Source organism: Balearica regulorum, chromosome 9 (genome assembly GCF_011004875.1).
Source record: "Balearica regulorum gibbericeps isolate bBalReg1 chromosome 9, bBalReg1.pri, whole genome shotgun sequence".
NCBI lineage: Eukaryota > Metazoa > Chordata > Aves > Gruiformes > Gruidae > Balearica > Balearica regulorum.
Window position 1 is genome coordinate 2,259,186 of NC_046192.1, and position 25,514 is coordinate 2,284,699.

Sequence of the window (25,514 nt, forward strand, 5' to 3'; positions counted from 1 at the left end):
AACTTCTCTGAGCAGCCTGTCTCAGTGCTCGGTCACCCTCAAAGTGAATTAGTTTTTCCTCATGTTCAGATGGAACTTCCTGTGTTCCACTTTGTGCCCATTGTCCCTTGTCTTGTCGCTGGGCACCACTGAGAAGAGTCTGGCCCCTTCCTCTAGACATCCACCCTTTAGATATTGATAAACGTTGATCAGATCCTCTGTCTTCTCTTCTCCAGGCTAAACAGACCCAGCTCTCTCAACCTTTCCTCACACGAGAGATGCTCCAGTCCCCTAATCATCTTTGTAGGCCTTTGTAGGAAAATGTGATTACACAGTGAAAGACAGGATACAAACTGAAACTGTTCCTAAATTGTTTGTCAAGAAGAAACAGATCTCAGTTCACTATCCTGTTAATTTCCAAATTTTATAATGGGAATACTCAATCTAGTGTAAATGATAATTTACATTCAACAAAACAGGGTGTCTATAAACACCAAAGCTATGTTGCCACATAGTACATGCTTAAGCCTACATGGTATTTTAATGCACTGAACATCTCTGTAAGGTCACATTCAAGTACAAAACCATTCGTATCTTTGAGAAAAGAGCCGAGCACTCAAGCTTCAGGACTGCGCCCACCAGACTTGCTGCACAGATACAGAAGAAATAGCTTCTTCAGCCACCTCTCCCCTCCAAACCACCTGCTTCCACTAGGTGGGGATACGAGTGTGTGTACTCCATGTTCAGAGCTGCACAAACTGCTTCCTGCCTTGTGCAGCCCTGAGCAGAAGCACAGCCAGGCAGAGCACGTCTCAGCACAGACAGCACAACAGCAAGACCTGCTGCAGCTTGGGGACGAGGGGGTACACAGCCACTTGAAGAGCTCCACGGATGCTCTGGTCTGGTTTTCCCTTTCTGCCATCCGGAGGGTAGCTAGCAAAACTTCTGAAGAGGGAAAATGCTGGAAGACCACTTACACTTTGTGTCAAGATGCAATTACAAAGACAAAACATTAATGCCTAAGCCAAGACAAAGAATTTAAACTCTAATCTGGCATGTGACAGGCATCAGAGTATTTAAAAGCCCTCTGCTCCGGGCTCAACACTCCCACCCTGACTCTGGTTTCATTGGTTTTACTGGGCATCTGGCAAGAGCTGGGAGCCAGCCCTAGGTTGTGTGGAGTTCAGGCTCTTACCAGGTCTGCTTCATGAGGATTTTGAAACCATCTGGGCAGGTGGAAGGGACAGGAAGGTGCAGGCTGTTACTGCCCACTCCCCAAATGATGGCTGAAGAGTCCACATCCTTGTAGGGAATCTCTCCTGTAAGCAGCTCCCACAAAACTACCCCAAACGACCTGATGAAAAAAAAAAAAAACCAGGATAAAAGCTTCTGTGTGAATTCAATTTAACAGAAATGTTTGAAGCTTGGGGAAAAAAAACAAACCCACCCACTATTTTTGTCAGGTGTGTCTGATCTGAAATTGCAATTAGGTGCAACAGTGTTTACATACTAGTTTTTAACCAAGAATAGCTATTTCATACACAAGGTAACTCCTCCTCCTCTGTCCCAGCCCTGGGCTGAACACCAAGCCACCCTGGTTTTCACCTACCCTTCCTTATTTCTTTGTGAGATTTTAAAAATCCTGAAAGCACATCAGAAGCTTTTCTGGATACATGAAATCTTACTCCTGTTAAATGAAGAGGAAAGATAGCTTTTCTGAGATAGCAGATGATCTGTTCTTACCAATAAGAACAGTCAAAAGCCTACAGGACAGACAGAACTGGTAAGCGTCTTAGAGAAAACAGAACAAAGATTGTGTTTTGCGTGTTTTTCAGTATATTCCATTTAATTTATTTTTTTTCTCTAGCCAAAAGCTCCCTCTGCTGTTATGTGTACTCCTAGGTAAGAGTTCCATAAGTTTGAGACTCATCGCTACAACGACTGCAACACAGAAGTGAAGAAACAAATGCAACGTGCGTAAGTGTCAGTATCAAAAGCACATCTGATCCTTTCTTCAGCACAAAAAAAGTACGGCAAAAGAACAAAAAAAATAATTAAGGTAACTTTGCCTGGAAAAGAACCTCCTATTACAAGAACTGAAAGATATAGGTAAGAAAAATTTGCTTCTCTTCCTTAGTGAAATGATCAGTAAGGACCAAAACCTTAACTTAGAACAGCAGTTATTTGTATTATTTACAATCTTCACCCAATAAAACACCAAAGAAATATCAAACCAGTCAATACAGAGGCAAACAAAATGCCGCTGAGAACCACCACCACTCTCGCTGCACATTAACCACCAGGCTGCGATACGAGGTGAGGTACAACCGTCTCCATTTCAAACCCCGACATACCACCTTACTCACATGCCCCATCCATCTGTGGGACACCGACCCTGCCAAGCACGCTGGCGAGTCAAACCAGGTGAAAAGCATGTTTCTGCCTTGTACTAATACCAAGTTGCTTTTATTAAGTACAGAAGAACATCTAAGGGACAAACTTGCCTGGATCTGAACAACCATGATTCAGGAACCAGAACTTCGTGTGAAAAACATTGCGCTTTCAAAGCTTCGAATCATGCGAGGGGGAGAAAAAAGCCAAACACCAAAACAAGCAGCATTTGAATGGTTTTTCTCTGGAAATTTTTTTCCGTGGGCTGCAGGAAAGCAGGGATCCAGGTGGTTGGACAAGCTACCAGGAAACCCCATCTGGTTTCAGCTCTGTTATGATTAAGAACTGACAAAGGATTTTCAAGACTCCTGATAAGATTATAGATTTTTTTTTTTTTTTAGCATGCTGTTAAAGATGAGAGAGAGCAGACATATAAGCAGCTTAGGAACTGTTCTCATTTGTTGTCAGCATTCATGAACATCGTTTTTACTCATCTTGGGGAGGAAGGGATGTCAAGGAGGAGTTTGAGCAATCACCACTGCAGCAGACTCAAGAGGAACTTGCACCAAAGGCACCTCTGGGTTTGCACCAAAGAGCAACATCTCTAAGTCACCGAGGAAAGGAGTAAAGGAGTGCCCACAGTCCTCAGCGGAGTCAGCAGCTGGTTTTTATTGGACACAATGCTCCACACAATATTCCTGAATGTCAGCCATGCTAAAGGACAGAAAGCTGAGGGTGGAAATCCAGCACCACTCCTCCTCATGAACCTGTGATTCAAAGGGAGGAGCTCAGAAGACAAATGGTGAGTGTGTTTTCTTTCCAAAACAAACAATCCAAGAGCTTCTCCCAGAAGAGCTAGCTATGCTGTGGCCTGCCACATCCACACAAAATGAACGCGCAGAACACTGCGGGCACCAGAAGAGCTGCATACCGCACGTTACGAGATTTTTCCCTTTCCCTACAGGAAATCTTGACTTCAAGTCACGACCCAGCTCCGAGCTAAAACACCAGCAGCAGGCTGCTGTCGGACTGCACTCACACTCTGAGCCACCCGCGGCTTTGACCTGCAGCTTCATGCTGCGTGAGGGAGGTGGCAGCATTTGAAGCTGAAAAACCGCAAGAAGGAAAATTCATCCTGGCTGTAAAGCAGGGAGAAGGCCATTTGTCCTGGCTACTGACATTTAATATGCAAAAATAACACAGCAGAAGCAGAGATGCAGTTCCCTTGAGGACCCTGAAACCTGTGGAGAGGCATCCCAAAGGAGCTCCGAGGCCCAGTCCTCTCGGAGGACATTTTTAATATGCATTTTTAATAGCATAGAGTTCTGATCCTTTCCTTGAGTTCCTTTGCACAGAGGACATTTCACATGGGATGGAAATAGGTATTGAAAAGTCTTACACTGTATCCTGGTTTCCTCCCTCTTGAATCCAGGGTTAGATTCACTGGGCTATAATCCCATGGCCATACATACAACAACCAAGCCCAGTATGGAGAAAACAAAAGCTCATCAGACCCTTCAAGCTAGCAGAGGAGAGGCCTCCCTACAGTTCAAGTGAGGCCCTGAGAGGGTAGAAAGCAAGTGAAAATACCCCGGCTACAGAAATTGCTGAGGGGACCCTAAGCACCGGGAGTGGAAGAAAGCTCTGGCCTGAATAATGACACAGGGAAGAACTGTGGCATGTGCTTACTGCAGGACACAGATAGTCTGCATCGAGTTCCACTAGGTACCTTCAGACCTCAGCACACAACTCTTACACACGTATGTCACTTCTCTTTCCATTATAGCCCATGGTTCAGTAACAAAGTCAGGACACTAGGCAGATGGAGAAAGGAAGAGTCCACCGCAGAGCAAACTATCCCCATGCCTTGAATGAAAACAAAAGCGCTGAACATGTAAAGTGTTGGGAAACCAAGTAGCTAAACAGAAGGTGAAGATACTTAAACATTAATACTACTCACCAGATATCCACCTTTTCAGAGACGGGCTCATTGCGTATCACCTCTGGGGCCATCCAAGCCACAGTTCCCGCAAAAGACATTTTGGTACTTTTATCACTGAGTTCTTTAGATGTACCAAAATCTGAAATTTTTACTGCATCTGTGTGTGTAACCAAAACGCTGGAGGAAAAATAAAAAAAAAAAGAAATCAGCATTTCGCAGTTTTTCTTGTACAACAGCCACTGGGAGTAAATCCCTTCTTAATCAACACTAATGGTTGATGAGGCTATGCTCTTCACAACTGCAGCACAAGAAAAAAGATTACGCATTTACACCGACGAAAGCACTCACTCTCTTTGGGGCAGTCGCATTTTGTGCTTCAAATGCATTTCTAAATGCTCCAAGTCAAAAAAAAAAAAAAATCAATCTTGACTAAATTGCAAATTAACAAGTCACTGAAGATTTACTACATCTGGGGACGTTTTAAAATTTTAGTAAAGCTGTATCTTAAGCTGTGCTGTAAACCATCTAAAAGTATTATCCTAACACACTGTCACAGTCATGTCGCAGGCTAAAGAAGTGATAAACGTCTAGGGACTAAGAATATAAGCAGTCAGATAGTTTTAGTCAGAAAGCAACAGAGAAATGAGAAAGACACATTCTAGAAAACCAGAGAAATAACAAAAGAACAAATAAGAAGGAAAAATAAAAAAGCAGAAGGCAACAGAATATCCCACTTTCAAAAAGGACCAGACACCATCAAATCATTAGAAATATTTCCTGACTGGTATTTATCATGTAAGATAGTGGTAAAGTTTCCAGCTTCAGCCCAGGAGAGATGTGACAATAAATTTCATTAGTTTCATTAGTTTTCAGTCAACATGGAAAAAAAATAATGGGGCTTTTGACCTAACTTTAAACAATTCCTCAAGGAAAAAGAAGACAACCACACTGGAGGATGTTTATGTAGCTAGAGACTCACTTTGGCGACTTGAGGTCTCGATGGATGATTTTGTGAAGGTGCAGATAATTCATCCCACTTGCAATCCCCGTGGACCAATCCACAAGCAGCCGAGGGGTGACTTTCCGCCCCGCTCGCAGGACTTCGTAGAGCTGTCCATGCGCACAGTACTCCATGATAATACAGTAGCACGGGGCTTGAGTGCAAACTCCCCTGTCAAAGAAAACACCCAGCTAGTGAGGATCAGTAGAGTAGAAGTCCTAGAGCAACTCTCAAAGGTGACAATCAAAAGGCAGGAGAGTAAACTGTTTACTCTGCGTGGGCAAGCATCTGCTAATATTGCCTTCCTGAGGCAATTCCTGTGTGCTTTGCACAGGAGGAAACTCGCTGATGACAGGGGTGGGTTTCCTTCAACTTCTACACCTGCAGATTTGTAGGGTTCACAGCAGGCGTTTTGTGAGCCTGCGTGCAAAGCGCGGCATCGGGTGAGAATAGCATCCATAGCTTTGTTTTCACAACAATGTGCAACAATTTGAGAGGCAGTGTAACTGCCCATTTTGTCCTACAGACAGCTTAGTCCCTGGATTTTAAAAACTTGGCCAGGGTACATAAGCAATATCCCTGGCTACAGGTATGTTTCTAACAAATTTCACAACCTACTTGAACGCGATGATGTTAGGATGTTTGAGTTTCCGCAAGTGCTTGATATCCGTTTCGTTCTGATCTCTCACTTTCTTGATGGCCACCTCCTCCGCCCGGAATTTGCCCAGGAAGACGGCTCCCTGTGCGCCGCTGCCCAGCCACTGCAGCTCCGAGATCTCCTCAAATGGGACCTCCCAGGTATCTAGACACAGGCAAGCAACGGAAACCACGTGAAAGATCAAGAACCACAAAAATGTTCTGCTGCAAGATCACACCAGGACAGCACTTGCCATCTCCCTTGCTATATCCTGAGGACGACTTTTCTGGGGGTGGTAGATGGTGTCTCCTCCCAGTACAGGTGCAGCTGAAGCACACACTGCACATGCTCAGCCCCAGCTTCTATTTCATCCAGCTCCTCTCCCCATTGGTCACCTCCAGCCTGTTTCTCCCCATCCTCCCATCGGCTTTTTCAACAGAGTTGACCCTCAGGTGAGCCACTTCGACCCGGCAGGTGGCAACTTAACATACCAGGGACACGGGATTGGCAATTTAGGGAGCAGGTCCTCTACTCCAAAACTGAACGATGATGGTATATCTCTTATAAAATACATGACTCCATTGCTTAAATAAGAAGAAACATTTAACATTGACAACTGGCAAACAAAAAAAGAAAAATTTGAGGGTTTTTTCCCTCCCTGAAACAGGGCAAAAATAGTAAATAAAAGACAAAGTCAGACAGGTTGTAAAACACAGACCAGCAACCACCAAATTACCCAAAACAAAGCACATTAACTACCACCACCAGTCACAGAAACAGGTCTCTCCCACGCCAACGCTGTGTATATCAGTGTCAAATGGGCAAAAAAATTCTTAAGAGATTCCTCCTCTGCAGTACCCATATGCATCTTGTAGGGATACCGCCAGAGTGGTCCAGCAGCACTGTATAAACTGTTTCAAGACGGTTGTACCCATCGGAACAAAAAGCCTTGTTGTCTGCAAGTTGCCTTGAAATTACTTTAACATCCCACAAACAGCAAAACAAAAGGCAGGCAATAATTTATTTACTGTAACTCAATAAATGTGTACATTTAGAGAATAAATTATTTAGCAGCAAAAACAAGTCACCCACTTATTTCTGAAACAAAAGAAAGTCACGCCTGTTGCAAAGACAGGTCTTTGATCCAGCCTCCGAGCCTTTGGAGTTCACAGGGCTGCAACTGGGATTAGGCAAAAGTGTCCATTTGAGATATTGTCATCACCGAAGGGAAACTTATATACCCAAACTGTCTCTAGACTGACCCCGATTCAAATCTTTCCCTCAAATCATTCCTGCGACAGTCAGACACTAGCTGGACGTCTCCTGCAGCATGACTGCTCTCCAGGCACGGCCAAGGAAAGGCAGCTCCCATCCCGAGCCAGACCACCGAGCCCGTTCTGCTCACTGAACTAGAAAACACACACATTGTTAATCTACAGCAAAAATTTCCTTCGACTTGGCAGGGCAAAGTTCAATCCTCAGCACATGTTTCTTCACAGACACAACTCTATTTTTAGTACTGATACATCCACTTGCAACCTTACAAAAACATTAAGACGGCGCATCCAGCTCTCAACTGAAATGCATTATACCTAAGCAACCCCAAGCAGCGAGGATTTGCAGCGGATGATCCCTATCCTCAATTTTCAAAAATGCCATGACTCTGTGAAGGTGATATTTCCTAACAGCAAATGTGTCCTTTGGTATCGAAGCAAGGACCTAACAGAAACTAATGCATGAAACATGCTGTGACCACTATCTCGACCACAGGACACTCAAGTATTTTAAAATAATAAGCATTCTTCTTCACCAAACAGCTAGAGCAATTTTTTTGTCACAATACTTATAACTGGTATTTAATTCTTTAGGCATTTCAAGACAGTTCTTTAAATAAGGAAACATAAATAAATTCAGAAGATCTGTATTTCTATTTAATTCACAAATGCATTGCTTCTGAAAGAAGGTGGCAAATACAGTTGATTTTTGTGTTTGTTGATGAACAGTATTTTTACGTGGGCAACACTGAAACTATTCTGTTGTACTGAAATAGCTGTTTCTTTACATGTGTGAAGACTGCCTTTCCAGTACAAGGCACACAACGTTTATTTCCCAAAGTTTCTGAGCAGTAATGAGTAACTATACTGCTATCACCTAGGAGCCCTAATTTTCCTTTAATATTACCTATTAACCTCTGCAATGGCAAAGGCAGAGAGAGACTGTAAACCAAATAAGCAAAAGTTCATGCACTTCCTCCTGCAAAATCACCTCGTGCTTGTTTGATAAGATATATCCTTTCCCATATCCCACTTGCACCCTATCATCAAGGGCATGATTCAGGGAAGCAACAATCCTACATCTTTGGGAATTTCAAGAAAAACAAAGAGCCAAACCATATGTGACCTTTAACGTATTTTAATGCATTTTCTACTACAGCCCAAACCCACCGATTTAAAAATGCATCTAAATCCCCCTGCGTACAAGCTCCCTACGGGACCACCCTCAAGGACACCAGGCTGACAAGGGTCAGTACTACAAAGTTAGGCTTGTCAGTTCTGCAGATGGCAATGGGCAAGGCTGGAAAAGAGAGGACTCAACACACTGCCAGCTGAATACAGCTGAAAGTTAAGACTGTGCACATCACCCGGACAGGATGTTATGAAGCTCGCCCCACTGCCCATCTTGAACAGCCCACCATAGCCTGAAGCAAAGAACGGTGAATTATGGCCATTCCAGCTATGGCACATCTACACGGCAGGTACAACAAGAAACACAGAAACATGCGAGAGATGATGCCGAGATCTCTGTCATGTCAACACCTTGAAACAGAAAAGGACTTGAATAAACCAGCTACAAGAACTTGGGTGTGTGGCTACAATGACTAACTGTAGTTAAGCCAAAGTTTCTGTTCAGAAGAGTAACACCTCAGATGATCAGAAAGGTGGCAAGGAGACACGTCTGGACATACTAATCAAGACTTGACTGTACTGCCAGCCTTGTTCAAGAAGTCCATTAACATTGCTCCATCTGACATCCTTTGAGATTGCCCAGACTGCAGAGCTTGCTACAGCTCTCCTAGCACTCCCTGCTCCTCCAGCAGAAGAAAGATGAGGGTATCTCCTACCAGGATGGAGTGGGTTTTATTCCAGACTCTTCTGGGCCTAAAGAAACCTGTGGGATAGTTCCCCTAAATAAATTAAAGTGTAATAGCAGCAGGAATTACGCCAGACCTTGTGTTTCTAAGGTGATTAAGAACCATTTGAGTAGAATGATGGGAATCTGTTTCCCATGGGGAAGAAAGGCAGGAGCAGCCTGAGCCATTGAGTCAATCTATTTGAAGCAAATTTTTTGCTGTTTGCCAGCGCTGGCCTCTCGCCAGCATTGGCATTATGACAAGCATCATCTCTGGTTTACAAAAAAACCCACAGACACAAGCACACTTCATAAAGCACCTTGGTCTCCGTGTTTACGCAAAAATGTCACACAATGACAATAAACACGTAACTTGTGAAAGGGAAGGTGAATGCAACTCCTGAAGACAGATTCTTAATCCAAAGGAAATGGCTCAAAAGTCTAACAAGTCCATAGAAAGCACAAACAAGTCATACTATAAAGTGCTAGAGCCCCAATGATCCAAGTGAAATAACTGGTAGACACAAATTAAAGAACTAAGTCTATCTCCCTGAAAGCACTCACCAACGGTCTTTACACTCACCAACAGCCTGTAGAAATCAGGGCAAACAATGGGGAAAAAAAGAGTCAGGAGTGATTTTACTGGTCAAACCCAAAATACTTAAACCTCAGATAACCAACTGGCAGCCACTGACCAATACAAAAGCAAATGGTCCCTGCAGGAATGACTATTCACCAAGCAGGTAGAGCATTTAACAGCAGCAACTGGCACTGCTTAGACAACCAGCAGACCACCCTGCAGCAACTTCCAGCTGAGCAAAGCTCTGTCCAGCGTGGGTCCTCAAGGGAAGCACAGAAATGCACTCCTCTTGATGACAGTCTCAGATGCTGAGAAGGAAACTCAAGGAGTGATTTCAACAAGAAGCTAAGGTGGAATCACGTAAAAGTTGTTCTTGGCTTTTCCCCCATTTGCCAAGTCACGAGCCAAGCAGGCAATATGGACTCCAGTATCAGACGTTTGCAAGGGGCATGAAACCTATTTATATTTTACTACTTGCAACCACATCACACCACCACCACTGTGTTCTAGTGTTCGGGCAACTTCTGGTCATAGAAGAGGAGCAGCTGCCTGAAGAAGACCCAAAACGGGTAAGCAGAGATGCTGGTGAATACAGGCAACATGGAGTTCCCATGGGTGCACGTCCAAACCGGACCCCTACCCCAGCTGTTGATTCAGCCCAACCCAAAGGATTGCTCCTGGACTAGTGGCCAAACACTCCTCTGGTTTAAAGCAGTTGTGTCACAAAGAGGGGAAGGATCATCTGCACAGATCTACGGCACCAGCCCACAGCTGTAAATAAGCTCCCAAGAGAATGAAAGGCCATCGCAAGCCCCCTTCTACTGCTAGAAGGGCCAGAGACACTTCCACAGCCTGTCTTCTCCAAACACATAACACTTGCACAAACACAAAACTTGCATCCTCTGCACTCTTGCTAAAAGACAGAAAAAATAAAAGCAATCATGTACAGCAGTTACTAAACTGCTGGTTTGTATGTAGCTGATGAAACACACACAAAGAAGATTTCCTGATGGCAAGAAGCAAGAATGAGATCATCTGGAAAACAGGACATGAATATTCTGACAAAATCCTCAAGTTTTAACAAAGAAGCAATTTTAAAAGGTTTATCCGTGGATAATAGAAGCGCACTACTACCATCAGAGATCTGTCCAACTGATCAGCTCCAGTGGAAAAATAAATAAAACAAACAAACAAACAATCTTCTTTTCACTCTCATTTATGACAGTGAAGACACCGAAGGTGCAGCTAAACCACACAGGCCACAGATAGCAGATCCCAATTAATCTTCAGTCTTACCACTTCTGTAGCCATTTCAAAATTACCCTTTTAGGAAGGGCCTAATGCCAACAAACTGCAAAGCATCCATGAATCTATGGCTCTAAACGTGCTCATGACACTGAGAACAGCGAGATAGTTCTGGGTGTATAAAGAGGAGCTCTATGTGCACCCTCCAAACCCAGCAAAGCTCTCAGCTGCTTGTTTTCATTAGTTAGCACTTCAATCTTTTTTATTAGCGACTTTCATACAAAAGAAAGTGTCCCCAGTGGGCCATCAGAGCACATATTAAACTGTGGTCTCCAATGCATCTGCTGTCCCAATTATATGCGCAATACAATCTCTTCGCCTCACAGGTAGCCTTCCTGAAGCCACCCACCTGAGCTTACAGGCACATGCAAGTACGTGATGGCTCAGCAGCTCTCGACAACGAGAAGTCTGACCTGGTGAGATAGAGCTTGCACGGGATACTCACAGAATTGCTGGAAGCAGCCGACATAACTCTACATCTCTCTTTCCTTTCCTTGAGAAGTTTCAGCTTCACTTAAAACCAGTGAGCATCCAAACCAAAGCAGCAGAACACAGACACGCTGACATCGCAACTCCTTTGGATGTTACCCCACTGCTCTGAAGCTCGTTTTCCTTCACAAGGCATGCTGGCTCCCCAGCCAGATGCAGCCTCTTCCAAAACTCGCTACATCTGTCCCCACATATTGTGCAATCACCCCAAAAGTGTTAATTCCCCAAGGAATTTTCAGTCACCTTTTTTATTTATAGACTCAACCATGCATGACATACTGAGTTTACAACACGCAGATGCAACTTAGAACCAAAGGATTTCAGGAACAAGTAGACTCTTGCTGAGCACACAGGTCGGAGAGACAAGAGGCTGCTGCTTAGGAAGGCACCTGCCGTTCTGCAACACGGAGGCGCGTGTCCCTGCTCAGAGTTATGAGCTGGAAATGACTGACTCTCACAAGAAGTAGTAAGGTTTTTTTTTCAAGGCAGATTCACCCAACATGTTACTGAACAGCTCTGTTCCCTCATATTGGGAACTGTTCCCCAGCCCAACTTGGGGGTTTAGATATGAACCACTCAGATGGGTGTTCTGACCACACATCTTATAATTTGTCTATGCCAGAAACCCATTTGATCAAGTCATGATCACAGCAACAGAGGAGACTTTTACCCCACGGTATAGTACGGTGGCCAGGCTGTTCCCATTTTCAATAAGCCTCAACCATTTCAGCTCCTTAATTCTAATGACAGCTTGTTCTTTCCCCATCTGCCACTTGCCCCCCCCCGTGCTAGGGGGAAATTAGACACCAAAGGCAGAGCATACTCTGCTCTTCAGCTTTCAGTAGCCTCTAAAGATATATGTCTGTGATTGACTGGGACATTACTTATTCCCAAACCACTTTTTTTTTTTTTTATATAGAGAGAGATATATATTTATAGCCACACTCACACAAACGCTTACACATTTACACATCTAAATGAAAAAGGTATAAACATTAAAGGATGTATTTCTGGAAAGATAAGTACTGAATGATATTTTAAAGAGCAAAATTACTCCTGAACAAAAAGACATAAAAGTTCACGTAACGTGCCCATAGAGAAGCAATACTTCTGCTATTTGGTGGTCAACTGGAGACAGCCTGCACATACACATGCAGGAGTAGAAATGCCTATGTCAATGTTTTTCATCTGGCATGAAAGGATTGCAGAAATGAAGTAGCTGGTACAATATCTGTGTTCAACAACAATTCTTTCTGATCCTCACTTACACAAATACTCGGTTCAGGTTCAGACCTTGTCACAACAGTCCACGGCATGGGTCAGAACAGGCAATTGTTTTTGACTCCATCACGAGCTGCCTTTGCTACAAATGATAGCTGTTGGCTATACAGTGCAGGATTTCTCTCTGCAAACCCATAATAGGGCTGCACGAGACAAGAACAGTCACATGGAAAGCTGGGAAGAAGCCCTGGGTTGCTTTCCTCATCTTCACACATTCCCCCAGAAGCAATACAGGTTTGCTTCCCTACTTACCTTGCTGTTGCAGTTTGTAGTCTGTGGAGTATGCCTTGCCTATGATGTTCCACACGGGCCTCAGACAACCGAAAAGTCCCTCAAGAAACCCACCGCTCCCGCTGCCTGATCTGTTGAACTGGACTTTAACATCATCCGCTCCGCTGTTGCTCTCTCCATCCATAGTGTTCCTGTTGCCCTGAGGAATGGCTGTTTCAGACTCATCCTGTTCTCGCAGCTGCAGCACGCTGTTCTCAAATTGGTCCCTAGAGTCCTCGCTGATGCTGGTCAGCACTGCTGCAGTGACCGGGCTGCTCATGTTTTCGATGAGGTCTGCCTGCAGCAAGCCCTTCTCACGCACATCCTCTATGAGCTCGGGGGACGGGTGGTTTCCAGTAGGTGCATGTTCATCATGTAACCTACTAAAGTCTTTATCTTCACAGAAAGCTTTGCCGTTCGAGTTTGGAGAGGAAGACAAGCTCAGGCGCTCCCGAGTACTGGCCATGATGCCGTGAGTGTGCATCAAGGAGATGGTCCGAGCTGGTACTTAGAGAATCAGTACAACACAATTCAGATGTGACACATGGACCCAGTACCTGAAACAAGAGGAAAAAGAACAACTTTCAAATTTTTATTTAAGTATTTTCACTACGTGCACATTCACAGAGGCGAGCTGATAATTAACTAGACATTCCAGCTAACTGCTGATACTTAGTAAATAATTACTGCCCTAAAAGAAGCAAAAAAATTATTCCAACAGAAACTCCACTAACACAGCACCCTCAGTAACCTACCGCAGGAATTCCCAGTAAACAAACACCACAAGTTTTAAACAAAAACCTAAAGGTCAAAACTGTGAAAGACTCTTTGCAGCAAAGAGCTCTTTCTTCATGGCTACTATAGCATTTGTCAGACTGAAGTTGACCCCCAGGCATTTCTCAGCTCAGGTATGGTTTGAGTCCAGTTGCTGATTCTGGGTCTGGCACAGCCCACAAGCTCAGGATTCCTCTACAAACCCTTGAGACAAGGCGTTAGAGAAACAAAGCGCAGCGATACGGGTGGCCTGAATCCACTGAGGGACGGTTTGTAGCTGCTCCCTCAGAGCCCCTCCTAGTTATGACCATCCTGGTCCTTTAGTTTAATCCTTTCAAGTATAAAGCAAGATATGCTATTATTCTCTAACCACGTACATGCCACCCTCATAAATGACTAAGACTTAGAGAGCTTCATGAGAGCAGTATACCCTCCTCTCCGATCTCCCTCCTTCCACAAGCCTGAAGAGCATCTCCTCCCACTGCTCTCCACTTTTCTCCCTGCGTGATGTTCCTGGCAGGTTGCATATAAATTCAGAGCTGGCGTCCCTTTTAAACAGTTTGCCCCATCTCTTGCTACGTGTTCCACTGAAAGACCCTTTTTCCACAATCCAGCGTAGTGCCGCCTTTCTACAGAGCCGGGCCGAGAGCCGGGGGTCACGCTGCGGTAGCTGCCCCGCTGCCAAAGCACTTTTCTGGGGGACAGCCACTTCTGAAACACGAGTCTCTAACTTTGTGCCAGAAGTAATCAAGCGCATTCAGCCCGTAACACAGAACAAAGTCTGATTTTAAATTCCATATGAAGTTGGGGGGGGGGAAGAAAATGGCAGTAACAGAAGCTATTTTATTGAAAAGCAAGATCAGTTACACCGGGTGCAAAGTCTTGGGCTCTGCAAACAGCCACTGCAAGGAAGAAAGAGGTGGCCAGGTAGCATGCAGCCAATCGAAAGGGAACAGCTCAGTCCCATAACTTCTCAAGATGAGGTCATTAGAGATGAGAGATAACACCTTCAGCCATGTAAGACTCATGCCCTGGGCTCCAGTCCCTCTCCAACAGCAGAAGCGGCAGCTGGGAACAGCCAGGAGCCTGTTTTACATTCCCGTACTTCCGCCCGATCGCATGGGGTATGCCTAAAAGCTTTATTAGAAGAACGTCATTTAGGCTGCAAACTCTGCTCTTTAAAAGAAAGCAAAATAGCAAGTGAGGCAAAAATTGGAGCACAGTCCAGACTAGTAAAGGAGCTGAATTAGACTTGTACAGGAAGCTCAGAGCTGGTTATTCCTCACCTACCTGTGACCAGCGTTACATTGACTGATTCCCCAGCGTGGGAAGGTGTAGGGTGATTGCAGTAGTATGGTTACTACTAGTAATAATTGTTATATGATCACAGATTTTGTTGTCAATATAAAGAAGGGAAAAGTTTCAGACCTGAATAGAATTTCAGGAAAATACCAAAACAACTCCAATTCAATGCTCCTGGGTGCTGCCCCTGCTCATTTCCAGAGGTCTGGGAGAGACAAGTGAATCTTTAAGCAAAATCAAAATGTGACCAGTGTTCCTACAGTGGAACCTGCTTTTCATAACACAGCACATTAAGCAATGTAAATAAAACATCAGTTTTCCCTGCAAGAAACCCTAGAGTAAGAGCCAAAATAAGAATATGGGGCAAGAGCATCCCAAAAGTATCTCAAATTAAACAATGAGAAGTGCATTAAGGATTAAATCAGACCTGGAGAATAAAACTGTTTTGCTGGTACACAGCTCTCAAAACACACTAATAAAGGCTAGGATTTTGCTTTTACTTTTCCATGCAGTTTTCTGACTTCACAATTATTATTTGCCCTACTGACACCTGCAGCCTCCCACCAGGATGGGGGCTCAATGCAGTTGACAGTGCAAGTGTACACAGAGAATCCTTTTTTTGTTTTTTAAATCTCAATAAAAAGATGAAGTTTAGGCAAGTCGCGTGCATTTTCTGTGCCGTACAGTAGGCCGATCACAGAATCACAGGCATATAGGCTGGCAAGGACCTCTGGAAGTTCTCAGGGCTATCACAACAGAGCTCAGCCATGGCTATGATAACCCAGCCAAGAACAAACCCCCAGATTCAGGGACATCAGCTGTGTCTTACCAGATCAAATTGCTTTCTCCAAGACTTAGATGTTTCAAAGAAGAAAAAAAAAAAAAAGCCTTTAAGCACAATGCCCTGCCACTGTATCTGCTTCATGGGGAGAGAAGGCATGTAAAAGTTACAAAATTATTTTCAAACTGGCATGATACAGACTTACTTAGGTACTTACATAAGCAGCCTGGTTTTTCAGAGGTGTAGTGAACTCATTGTTTTAAGAGCATAAAACGACAGTATTTATTTTAAAACAACTTCGTATCAAGCCAGCGTGAAGCGGTCCAGATGCATGGGTGAGGGGTAGAAGGCACTTTCTGCCACAATGCATCAATGCTGACTTGTTGGGGAAATGAATTTCTTTAATTATCTTATATTACAGTAAATTCTACAACGTGCAACCTCTTGCCTTAGCAAAATTTGATTTAACGCAGACAAATTAGGTTGTCTTCGACCTTGCCATCCCTTCAAACAAGAGATGAAGAGCATTTTTCAAGCTTTATCGTCACGCTTCCCCTATTCTTCTGGTTGGAGTACCAAAGATATGGCTGAGATTATTCACATTGAACTCTTCCCAACAAAAGAAATCTTAGTTTCATTCAATGCAAAGAAAAACATTTTCTTGAAAGTTTAAAATGGCACTAAACATAGACTGTTTGCCATTTGGGATGTTTATGATCTGTATGTGCCACCTTAACTTTCACAGTGAAAAGCATAGTTAAGCAGCATTCTGTTTCTATCTTAAAGATGCTTCTGCTGTAGCAGTCTTCAAGTTAAAAACTGAAAGCTCTGTGTCGTAGGAGGATCGTGTGCATATTTAAGAAACTCAGACTTTTTTTCTGCAAAAGTAGACTTTAAGGCAGACCCTCTGATTTGAGCTATTTTGATGAGTTCATGCACTCTGCAGCTAACAAATTTATTTTACATCTATAAGGAAATTTGAGGCTCACTGTAAGTTTGTGCAGTCGCAACTTCTTGTAAATGATTCCATTTCCAGGCAAAGTATTTTTCCAGGCAAAAATCCCACCGTGCCCAGACAGAAGGGACACAAAGTGCATCTCTTCCAGGAAGAGTGAAACTGCACCTCAACACATCAGACAGCCTGAACTGCAGTTTAAAACTATTAGAAAAGTGACATTTTACCTGAAGCAGCACCAGAGCAGGTAAATCAGTTCTCCCAAGGCATGCTCTCTCCTGGAAATATCCCTCTGGTAAGTGTTCTCACACACACAGAGCGACCAAAGCATGCGGCTGTCTATACAAACCCAGTATTTCTGACTGTCAAAGCAATGGTGAGGTTTGAAGACACAGCAGAGTTAAACAAATGCCTTGCACGGACCATAAGAAGTTTCTCCTTTAAAAAGCTGTGCTAAAAATAAAGTAGCAAATCACAATTCCAGATACAGCCCACAAACAAAATGTTGGTATACTGTAAAGGTTGTGTAAGTACAAAGCAGTTTCCTATCAGCACAAATGTCTAGTAATATTAAGTTAGTTTCCTCAAAGCACAATTTCCTGTATTACCCAGTCAAGCATATTCTATGCTTGCACTCCCAATATACAAAGGAAATAAAAGCAATTGTCTGCTCCACATTCAAAGGGCTGAAAAAAGAGCAGCTGGCAGAAACTAGCCAGCTGATACACAGCAAATATCAGAAGAGATTCCTGGCCATATCACTACTTATATTCAAGCCCTGGAGTTCCCTTGCTTTTTCCTGGAATTCAGCATGATTTCTTTCTGGCTCCATTAGATACAGCAAGGTAAGTACACCTTTCTGCACTGATAACACGACTCCAATTCATGTGTACATCATCTCAACACTAGTGCAATGCTCCTTGGGACAATACTTTAAAATGGTCTAGAACGTAACAAAACTGCAAAAAGCGTGCTCATAAAATATAGTTATCTCACTACACATATCTTGCAGCTGAGTTCTCCTGCCCCTTGTGATTACCTCTCGATTTCTACTGGGAATTTTTACAACAGGTTGATACACAGTGCTCTCCCATCCTGACCTTCCACACTGTACAACTTTAGCACGGGAAAGAACTGAGAGTTGCTGAGTTGGCAAGTACCAGAGCTTTGCTGTCACTTCTGACCTTTGGGTTTTGAAATCACATGATTTTATTTCACAGGATTCCAACAAACCTTTTCTTTTCCTGGTCTCTTGGTGAGGAAAGTGCTGTATGAGTGGATCAGATATTCCTCTTAAGCTGCACTTTTACAGCTTTGCATTACTTGGAATGTATGCTTGTGTTTTGCATGGTTGTTTTGAACACAAACTGTAATAGCAGATTTATTAATAAAGAATGAGATACACATCATCAAAATGCAACCTCTTTGTTTCCAGGGTTATTTTTAAGTATTACAATTATGACATTGCCAAAACATAATTAATTCCTCATAAAACAGTTGAAAATTCTTCATCTGACCCACCTCTGAGATTTTCCGATTGTCAGTGCAACAGCTCTGAACACATTTATGCACGTACCCTAACTTACTCCTCAAGAAAACAGCAGGTTTATCGGGGAACACTGAGGTGTTAAAACACTCTCTTTTTTCGTGCTTTCCCCTGTTCTTTCTGGTTGTCAGATAAATATTACGCTACTTCTGTAGCTGCTGCTGAATACTGACTGGAATATATACTTTCAATTCCTTTCTCCAGTAAACACTTGGATGCCACCTCAACAGAAGACAACCAACTTTTGTGGACCCCATAATAATTTCCTGAGCTATGTGGTGGCAATTGCTTAGGGTTCACAACTATCATGAGCATTCTAAAATGTTAACAGAATATTTTAATACAGCCATGGGCATTAAGCACATGAGACCACAGACACGTAACTACGTTGTATGTTGCTATGTCCATATTATCAAAACAGAAGCTTGAAATCACATGTCTGCTGATTTAAGTTAGATTGAATATAGTGAATAAAGGCTAATCTAAAACAAGGAAGCATCATTTTTTGGCAAAAGTGATTTTAGAGTTGTAATATACTTTTGTCAGTCGCTGTGTCAGTGAGAAAGAGAACTCTGTCTAGCTTTCCGGTCTGAACCCTCTCTGACAATGACAAAAATAGCATGGCGTACCAGCCAAGAAATATTCATAATGGCTAAATTCAAGCTCTGTGCACAGAGCCAGCTGGAGGTTTGCAATGCACCTTATACATTCCAACTACGCCTGTCAGAGCAGAAATCAGTGACACCTAGACTACAGTGGCAGAAGACACCACACATCCCCATTTCCTGCCCCCAAACCCAGGAAAAGGAGCAGCAAACCCTCCCCAGGGCAGTCCCAGCCAGGTCCCTGTGATCTGCAGCGTGCTCACGTTCTCCAGCAGCGGCACACAGTGGTATTTTTCTATAGCCCACAACTAGAGTTTTCCCATGCAAATGCATCCAAGAATTTTTTTAACCAGAACACTTTGGCAACCCCTATACTGTGGGAAGGAGTTTTGTAGCTTACCCATATGCTGCATAAAGTAACACCAACTATTTGTTCTTCACTTTGCATCTCTCATCTAATTCCATTCTTCAACCAACCAGCTGGTCATTGTTTCAATGACACCTGAACCCAACTTATTCTCTTAGTGCCAGCTGTGATTTTATGAACTATCTCATTCTCCCTTCTGACATCTTTTTTCAGACCTAAAAATTCCCACATTCCCTATTCATTCACCCTAGGAAAGTTGCTCTGCATCTTTGACCACCTCTGTACATCTTTTCCATTTCTCCTGTATCATCTTAGAAGTGGGGGAGTAATACCACAGGCAGAAGCCCCGATGTCGGCACACCGCAGAAATGCACAAAGGCATAAAGTTCATTTTTGTTCTTCATTTCTTTCCTAATTATTCCCCTAGTGCTACCTGATGTTCTAAGCATGCTTCAGGACACTGAGCTAACTTCCGTACATCTCTTACGACCTTTTTGAGCAGTAAAAGCTAGTTCAGAGTCTAAATCTTACGTACAGGATGTTAAGATTAAATTCTATTTGATCAACACTGTTTGACTGACTATCACCCAAGTTCACGAGAGCCTTCCAGTAGTCTCTGCAATTGGCTTACACGTTTATTATCCCGAACACCTTACTTCTACAGTCTAGCAGCCTAAATGCTCTTGTTTCAGCATATTCCTAAATGATCTGGATAAGGGAAGAAGAGGTGGAAAGAGTACAAGTAGTGCAATCTCCAAAGCAGAGCCACATGACAACTCCTTTTAGAGAAAAATGTTTCAACATTGGTATTTATTTATCCCTGCTCTTATTTCATACCATTTAACCCACCGTTTGTCTGTGAGAGGGGTGTCCCTGTTATTTTATAGGTGTTTAGTTTCCTTAAGAGTCTCTGGTAAGTCAATATTCTTGCCAAATTCCCAACAGATGTATCAATCAGATCCCCTTTTCTCACATGCTCTTGACGCCTCCAAAGACATTTAATAGATTCCCAAGGCATTACTTCACCTTAAAAGAACTGTGTTGACTCTTATCCCCACACGAAATTTGTGCATCTGCACCAGCCCTCAGCATAGGAATGAATTTCTACCTCCACAAACACTAGACAAATATTTAACTAGGAACTCCTTCAACAGAAGATCACAAATTTGGGGGGGGGGGAGAAGTAGTGCTCAGTTTGGAAAAAGAAATCAAGCACCCAGGGTTTGTTTTTTTTTTTGTTGGGTTTGTGGGGGGTTTTTTGGCATGAGGAACAAACAAAGCAAAAAAAAAAATCACCTTTGCGAACAAGGCAGACAAAGAGCCAATCCACCCTCCCTTGTATTCAGGGAGACCTCTTCGGCTCATTTCCATGAAAGTGAGATTGATTCCTGTTTCACCTGCTAGCCAGCTTTGCAAAGTGCAGTTTGTGAAATAAGCAGCTTACATAACTGTGTATTTTCAGCACTACATACATAAATGCTTCCTCTATCCTGTATAAGGTATTTTTGGATCTGCTAAAATGCTAGTGTTTTTCCAGGGCTTTGCATTCTTCTGCTCAGAAATTGCATAATCTGATGCCATAGGAAATAAGTGATGTTGCATAATGATTCTTAGATTCACTGCGGGATTTCGGTACTACATGTTTCCATTGCAAAGCAGCCCTTCTCCGTGTTTCTGAATTGAGGTCCTCTGTTTTTGAAGAAGGGATAATCTATCAGCTGCCTGAGTTTGGGGGACAGGGGTAACAAACCAAGGACCGTCTTGTAACACACTGTTATGAGAACTGCACTTCACAAAAATCGGTTTAGCTTCGTGCGCCCGTTTGCTACTTCTGTTTTCCCTCACTCTGGTTGTTTGCATGGCTTGAGCTATGTGCATACATTAAACACTCAAAGTTTCATATTCAATGTTCTGACGTCTTAACTGGCCACTGACACCCTCCATCACAGGCTCATCAATACTATTGTAAAACGTTTAGCTGGTATAAGAGACAGACCAAATGCTGATTAGCCTTTTATACTACTGAATTACTACTGGAATCTGTCTTAGATCAAAATTTAGAAATGACCTTAAGTTACACTCTTCTCTTTCATCTTTCCAGCTGTCTTCATAGTATGAAACAACTTTTAAAACCCAGTCGCAGACTTCAGGCTCTGCTCTGCTCCTTTTCTCTCTTCACCCTTCAGAATTCTGCACTTTTTTCTTACCTCATTAAAGATCCATGTTATATTACTAAATAGCAATAACAGACTAAAGGATTTAAATTCAAATATTTTACAACTACAAAAACCAGGAAAAACTCAAAGTTAAGCTCACAGACATCTTACAGCTCGGCATTGCTGCACGAAGCCATTACAATGGTCCAGTATCACCAACTAACAGTATCTTGTCATATCCCCACTTCCAGAACCGAAACATCATCTTCTCCTCCAAGGAGTAGTGTTAAGATTAATTAATGCCTGAAAGATCTTTGAGGATGAAGATCAATATCAAATTTGTATTTTCAGGAATCCAGTGAATGAATCAAACTCTCACTTTAATTCATGTGAAGGCATCAAACTGGTCTCAGGTAAATTCACTCACACGCTTGTTCTTATTTTTGTAGTAGGTATGAATTATTCAATATTTGCAAAGCACACTTGACATGTAAAAGCTATACACACAAACTTCTCAGCACTAACAGCTTACATGCTTCACACCCAGTATTAAAGTAACTGAACAACTATCCATGAAAGTACAAAAGTAACTGGGGTACTCGCAATGCTTTGGCCTCTATCAACATTACACCAGGTGCCGGATCCAGCATGTGCACCTGATGGAAGGGGACACTTGAAATCCAGCTGGCAGATCTCTCAGATGAGAAATGACAGCAGTACCAAGTTGTAGTTAGTAAGCACCATAACACTTCTACGAGCAAAGAGGATTACTCCTAGATAGAGAAGCAAGCACAATGACTTGCTGAGGAGCCTCTATTAAGCCTGTATTACCGACACAGCGTTAAGGGGTTAGAGCAACATCCAAGAGGTATGATCCTATTCTTAGGCCACTACAGCTTTACGTGATGGTAACACGATCAAGACAGCACACAGTCACGGACTGAAGAACTGTAGAGAACCCTCCGGAGGCCTGACGTGACCCATGCCATCTAACACCTTGCAGAGACCTTCCAAGGCAGTACTCAGCCTCTTGGTTCATCCCTACTAGATCACTTTTTGACTACGGTTGATAAACCAACACTTGGGAACCTCCTCAGACACAAAAGGATGGTGAGGTTAGATTTTCTGTGCTTCTGCTGTACAGCTGCATTACTGATTTTGGTGTCCTCCAGAAGACCTGAAGGTAACAGAGGAACAGGTTGGGGACAGGAAAGGGCAAACATCCTAGGAATGAAGAAAATGTCAAAGCAGAGAGACCTCCATTCCTCAAGCCCACTGTGCTGGAAAAAGCCCAGCCTCCCACCCACGACCCGCCAGGACTTTCTCCCTCCTTCCCTTATACCACCTCTCATGCTGAGCTAGCAACTGCTCCAGAAGAAACAGCACAAACAACTACAGGTTCACCGGAGGATTAAAACCCACGTACTTCACACAGAAAAAACTATTCTTCACCCTGGCCTACACCCAACTGTTGCTAATGCCTTTGAACCCACTCCAACGACCAACTTTTCGGTTGAAGTTGTAAACAGGGAAAGAGGACAGAGGTCAAAATACATGTTGAGTATTTATAGGGGTGGGAGTAAGTGCACACAGTGTTTCTGCTCCAGCCCACCTCGGTATTTCTGCTGCAGCTGCCAACTTGCTATTCGATCCAAAGTAGTATGTGTTTTAGGTGAAATATTTACTCCTCCTCCCCAAAAAGCAAGAGTGGTTTACTGTAATGTCACAAAACCAGCAGCCTACAAAAGACTAAAGTCCATGCACAGGATTTATTTGCCAAGGAGGGGAAAAAAAAAAAACCAAAACAAAACCCAAACAACCGTCCCATAAGCTAGCCAGGGCTTGCTGAAGTGCCAAACCCCTGAGATGCAGAGGTACTCTTTGCCTCAGTTGGCTCATTTTGATTCAGCTACAGCTGAGAAACTCAGTGGAAGTTGTAAAAGCAATTAAGTCTGCTGCTGTTTTCCTCCAAACAGAGGATCTCAGGTGAGAGCTTGGCTAAAATGCTCTACGCACAGCAAGGTTCAGGCACCTTCCCCTGCCTAGCCTGGCCCAAGGACCAGAGCTGAAGAGGAACCTGCACTGATTTCAAATCTGTTCATATGACCAATGTGATACTGCTCTTATTTTTACCTATGAAAGCTTTATTTAAAGACTGCCATTTTGAGAAGTCCTACTTTTTGAAATCCACTCCACACATCTCAACTGCAGAAAGCCTGGAGCAGGTACCAGATATGAACAACTCCAGTCTAATCAGTCACCATCTCACATTTGCTGTAAAAAAAGTCATAAGAAAACAGGAAATACTGTAAAACCTTTCTTATGCTGCCACTGCTTAGAGTAGAACCGTATTTTAATAACTACTAATTGTGAAACTGCTTACCTATGAAGAGATTTTCAAATAAATCATTACTCAATTTTCTGATCCACTGGAGATAAGCCACTTACCAACTCTTTACAACAGGGGACAAAAGAGGAAGGTTAGTAATGCAACCAGAAAAAAAAAAAAAAAACCAAAACCCACCTCCCACACATTTTCAAACACAAGTTCAGGTATAGCTGAGAAGCAGTAAGAGTCCCTACCATATATTTTGTGCCAGAAGTTATTTGCTAATTCCAGGCACAGGGGTCAAAATGAATGCCAGCTATAAATTTAACTATCAGGCAGCAGGGGACAAAGACAGATCTGAACGACAGGACCGTTCTAGATCAAAGAACCAGACTGGCGGGCCACAATACAGGAAACAAAACTCATGTTAAAGCAAAACAAACAAACAAACTCCAGACATCAAAATCATGATTTATTTGGTTTTTTTACAGCCAAAGTCTGTTACAGAAACAGAGGTTCAAAGGGTTGTCTCTCTCTCAAAACAAAAACCCACATACATTGGGGGACACAACAAAAAGGATGGTAACAAAAACTTTGAAACCAATGACAACTTTAACCTCCAGGATTCTTGGATATGCCAAAATATCTGGGCTCCACAGACAGCAGTTACTGTGACAAGTGTCCACATTTGTGAGTCAGACCGGCTGAATCTCTCTCATGTCACTCATCCGTTTCATTTTTATTTCAAATATTTTCATTTTTTCTCCCTCAAAATTACCGAGCAAAATACATTCCTTCAGTTTCTTTATTGAGCAGACAGCCTATTGATAAAATCAGTATATCCAAACACACAGGCCTGATGTCATCTTTCTCCAGATCAACTTAAAATACCCAATTTTTCATTTACTTTGGAGACATGTGGCTTGATATGATTAAGCTATTGCAGTACCTAAACCACCTCCCCCCAAAACAAAAATAAAGAACAGCTCCACTCATTTCATTGGGAGAAAACATGACATCATGCCCCATTCAGGTAAGCAAGAATATGACAAATCTTGCCCAAGTGAACAGTATCGTTAACTGCAATGGTACTCCCAGCTTCCTCATCTATTAGGAAAACGAGGGGTAAGAATCATGCATTTGGCACAACAGAGACAGCTCAAACTGCTATTTTCAATAATAAAGGAACAAATTCCTATCCGGCTGATAGAAAGAAAACCACATCTCTTCTTCATCTCAAAAATAAAATTATTTGTTATTGTAAGACAACAGAAGAATTGTTTGATTAGCCCACAAGGAAAAAAAATTACAACTCCCTAGAAGGCAAAAAAACCCAAATCTGCTTCTTTATACTACCTCTAGTAATTCTTATATCATTCCCTGTGTATTCCATATATATCTATTCTCCATTGCCATTCCCTTCCCCTTTAAAAGGGGGGCACAAGAAGATAACGTGCAAAATTGCAACTGAAAAATGTCTAGCACACCGACAAGCAAAAGGACAGGCCAGCTATCAGATTTATATGCTGTGATGGATAAATTAAGGTTTCATGTTTCCTCTTCCCTTCTCTCAGCATCATTTTTTCAGCCCTTTCACATCACAAATGCAACATCCATCTGTCCTTCTGAAATAAATGGCGAAAGGGTAACGCTGACCATTAAACACACACACAAACACACACGCTTCCGAAAAAAA

The 25,514-nt window shown here is 42.9% G+C and overlaps 1 protein-coding gene across 10 annotated transcripts in view; it reads right to left on the bottom strand.

The window, feature by feature from the left end:
* MAP3K13 (mitogen-activated protein kinase kinase kinase 13) overlaps positions 1 to 25,514 on the bottom strand; it is a 76,424-nt gene that overhangs the window by 11,783 nt on the left and 39,127 nt on the right. For 8 of the 10 annotated variants that reach the window (XM_075760751.1, XM_075760753.1, XM_075760752.1 and 5 more), the window contains 5 exons: positions 12,986 to 13,560; positions 5,931 to 6,114; positions 5,292 to 5,483; positions 4,331 to 4,489; positions 1,175 to 1,333 (listed from right to left, as the gene is read on the bottom strand). In XM_075760751.1, the coding sequence (XP_075616866.1) occupies positions 1,175 to 1,333; positions 4,331 to 4,489; positions 5,292 to 5,483; positions 5,931 to 6,114; positions 12,986 to 13,487 (1,196 nt within the window). In that variant the 5' untranslated portion in view covers positions 13,488 to 13,560. Of the gene's footprint in view, positions 1 to 1,174; positions 1,334 to 4,330; positions 4,490 to 5,291; positions 5,484 to 5,930; positions 6,115 to 12,985; positions 13,561 to 18,048; positions 18,183 to 25,514 lie in introns of all 10 variants that reach the window. The other 2 variants (XM_075760755.1, XM_075760757.1) reach the window with 1 other exon arrangement.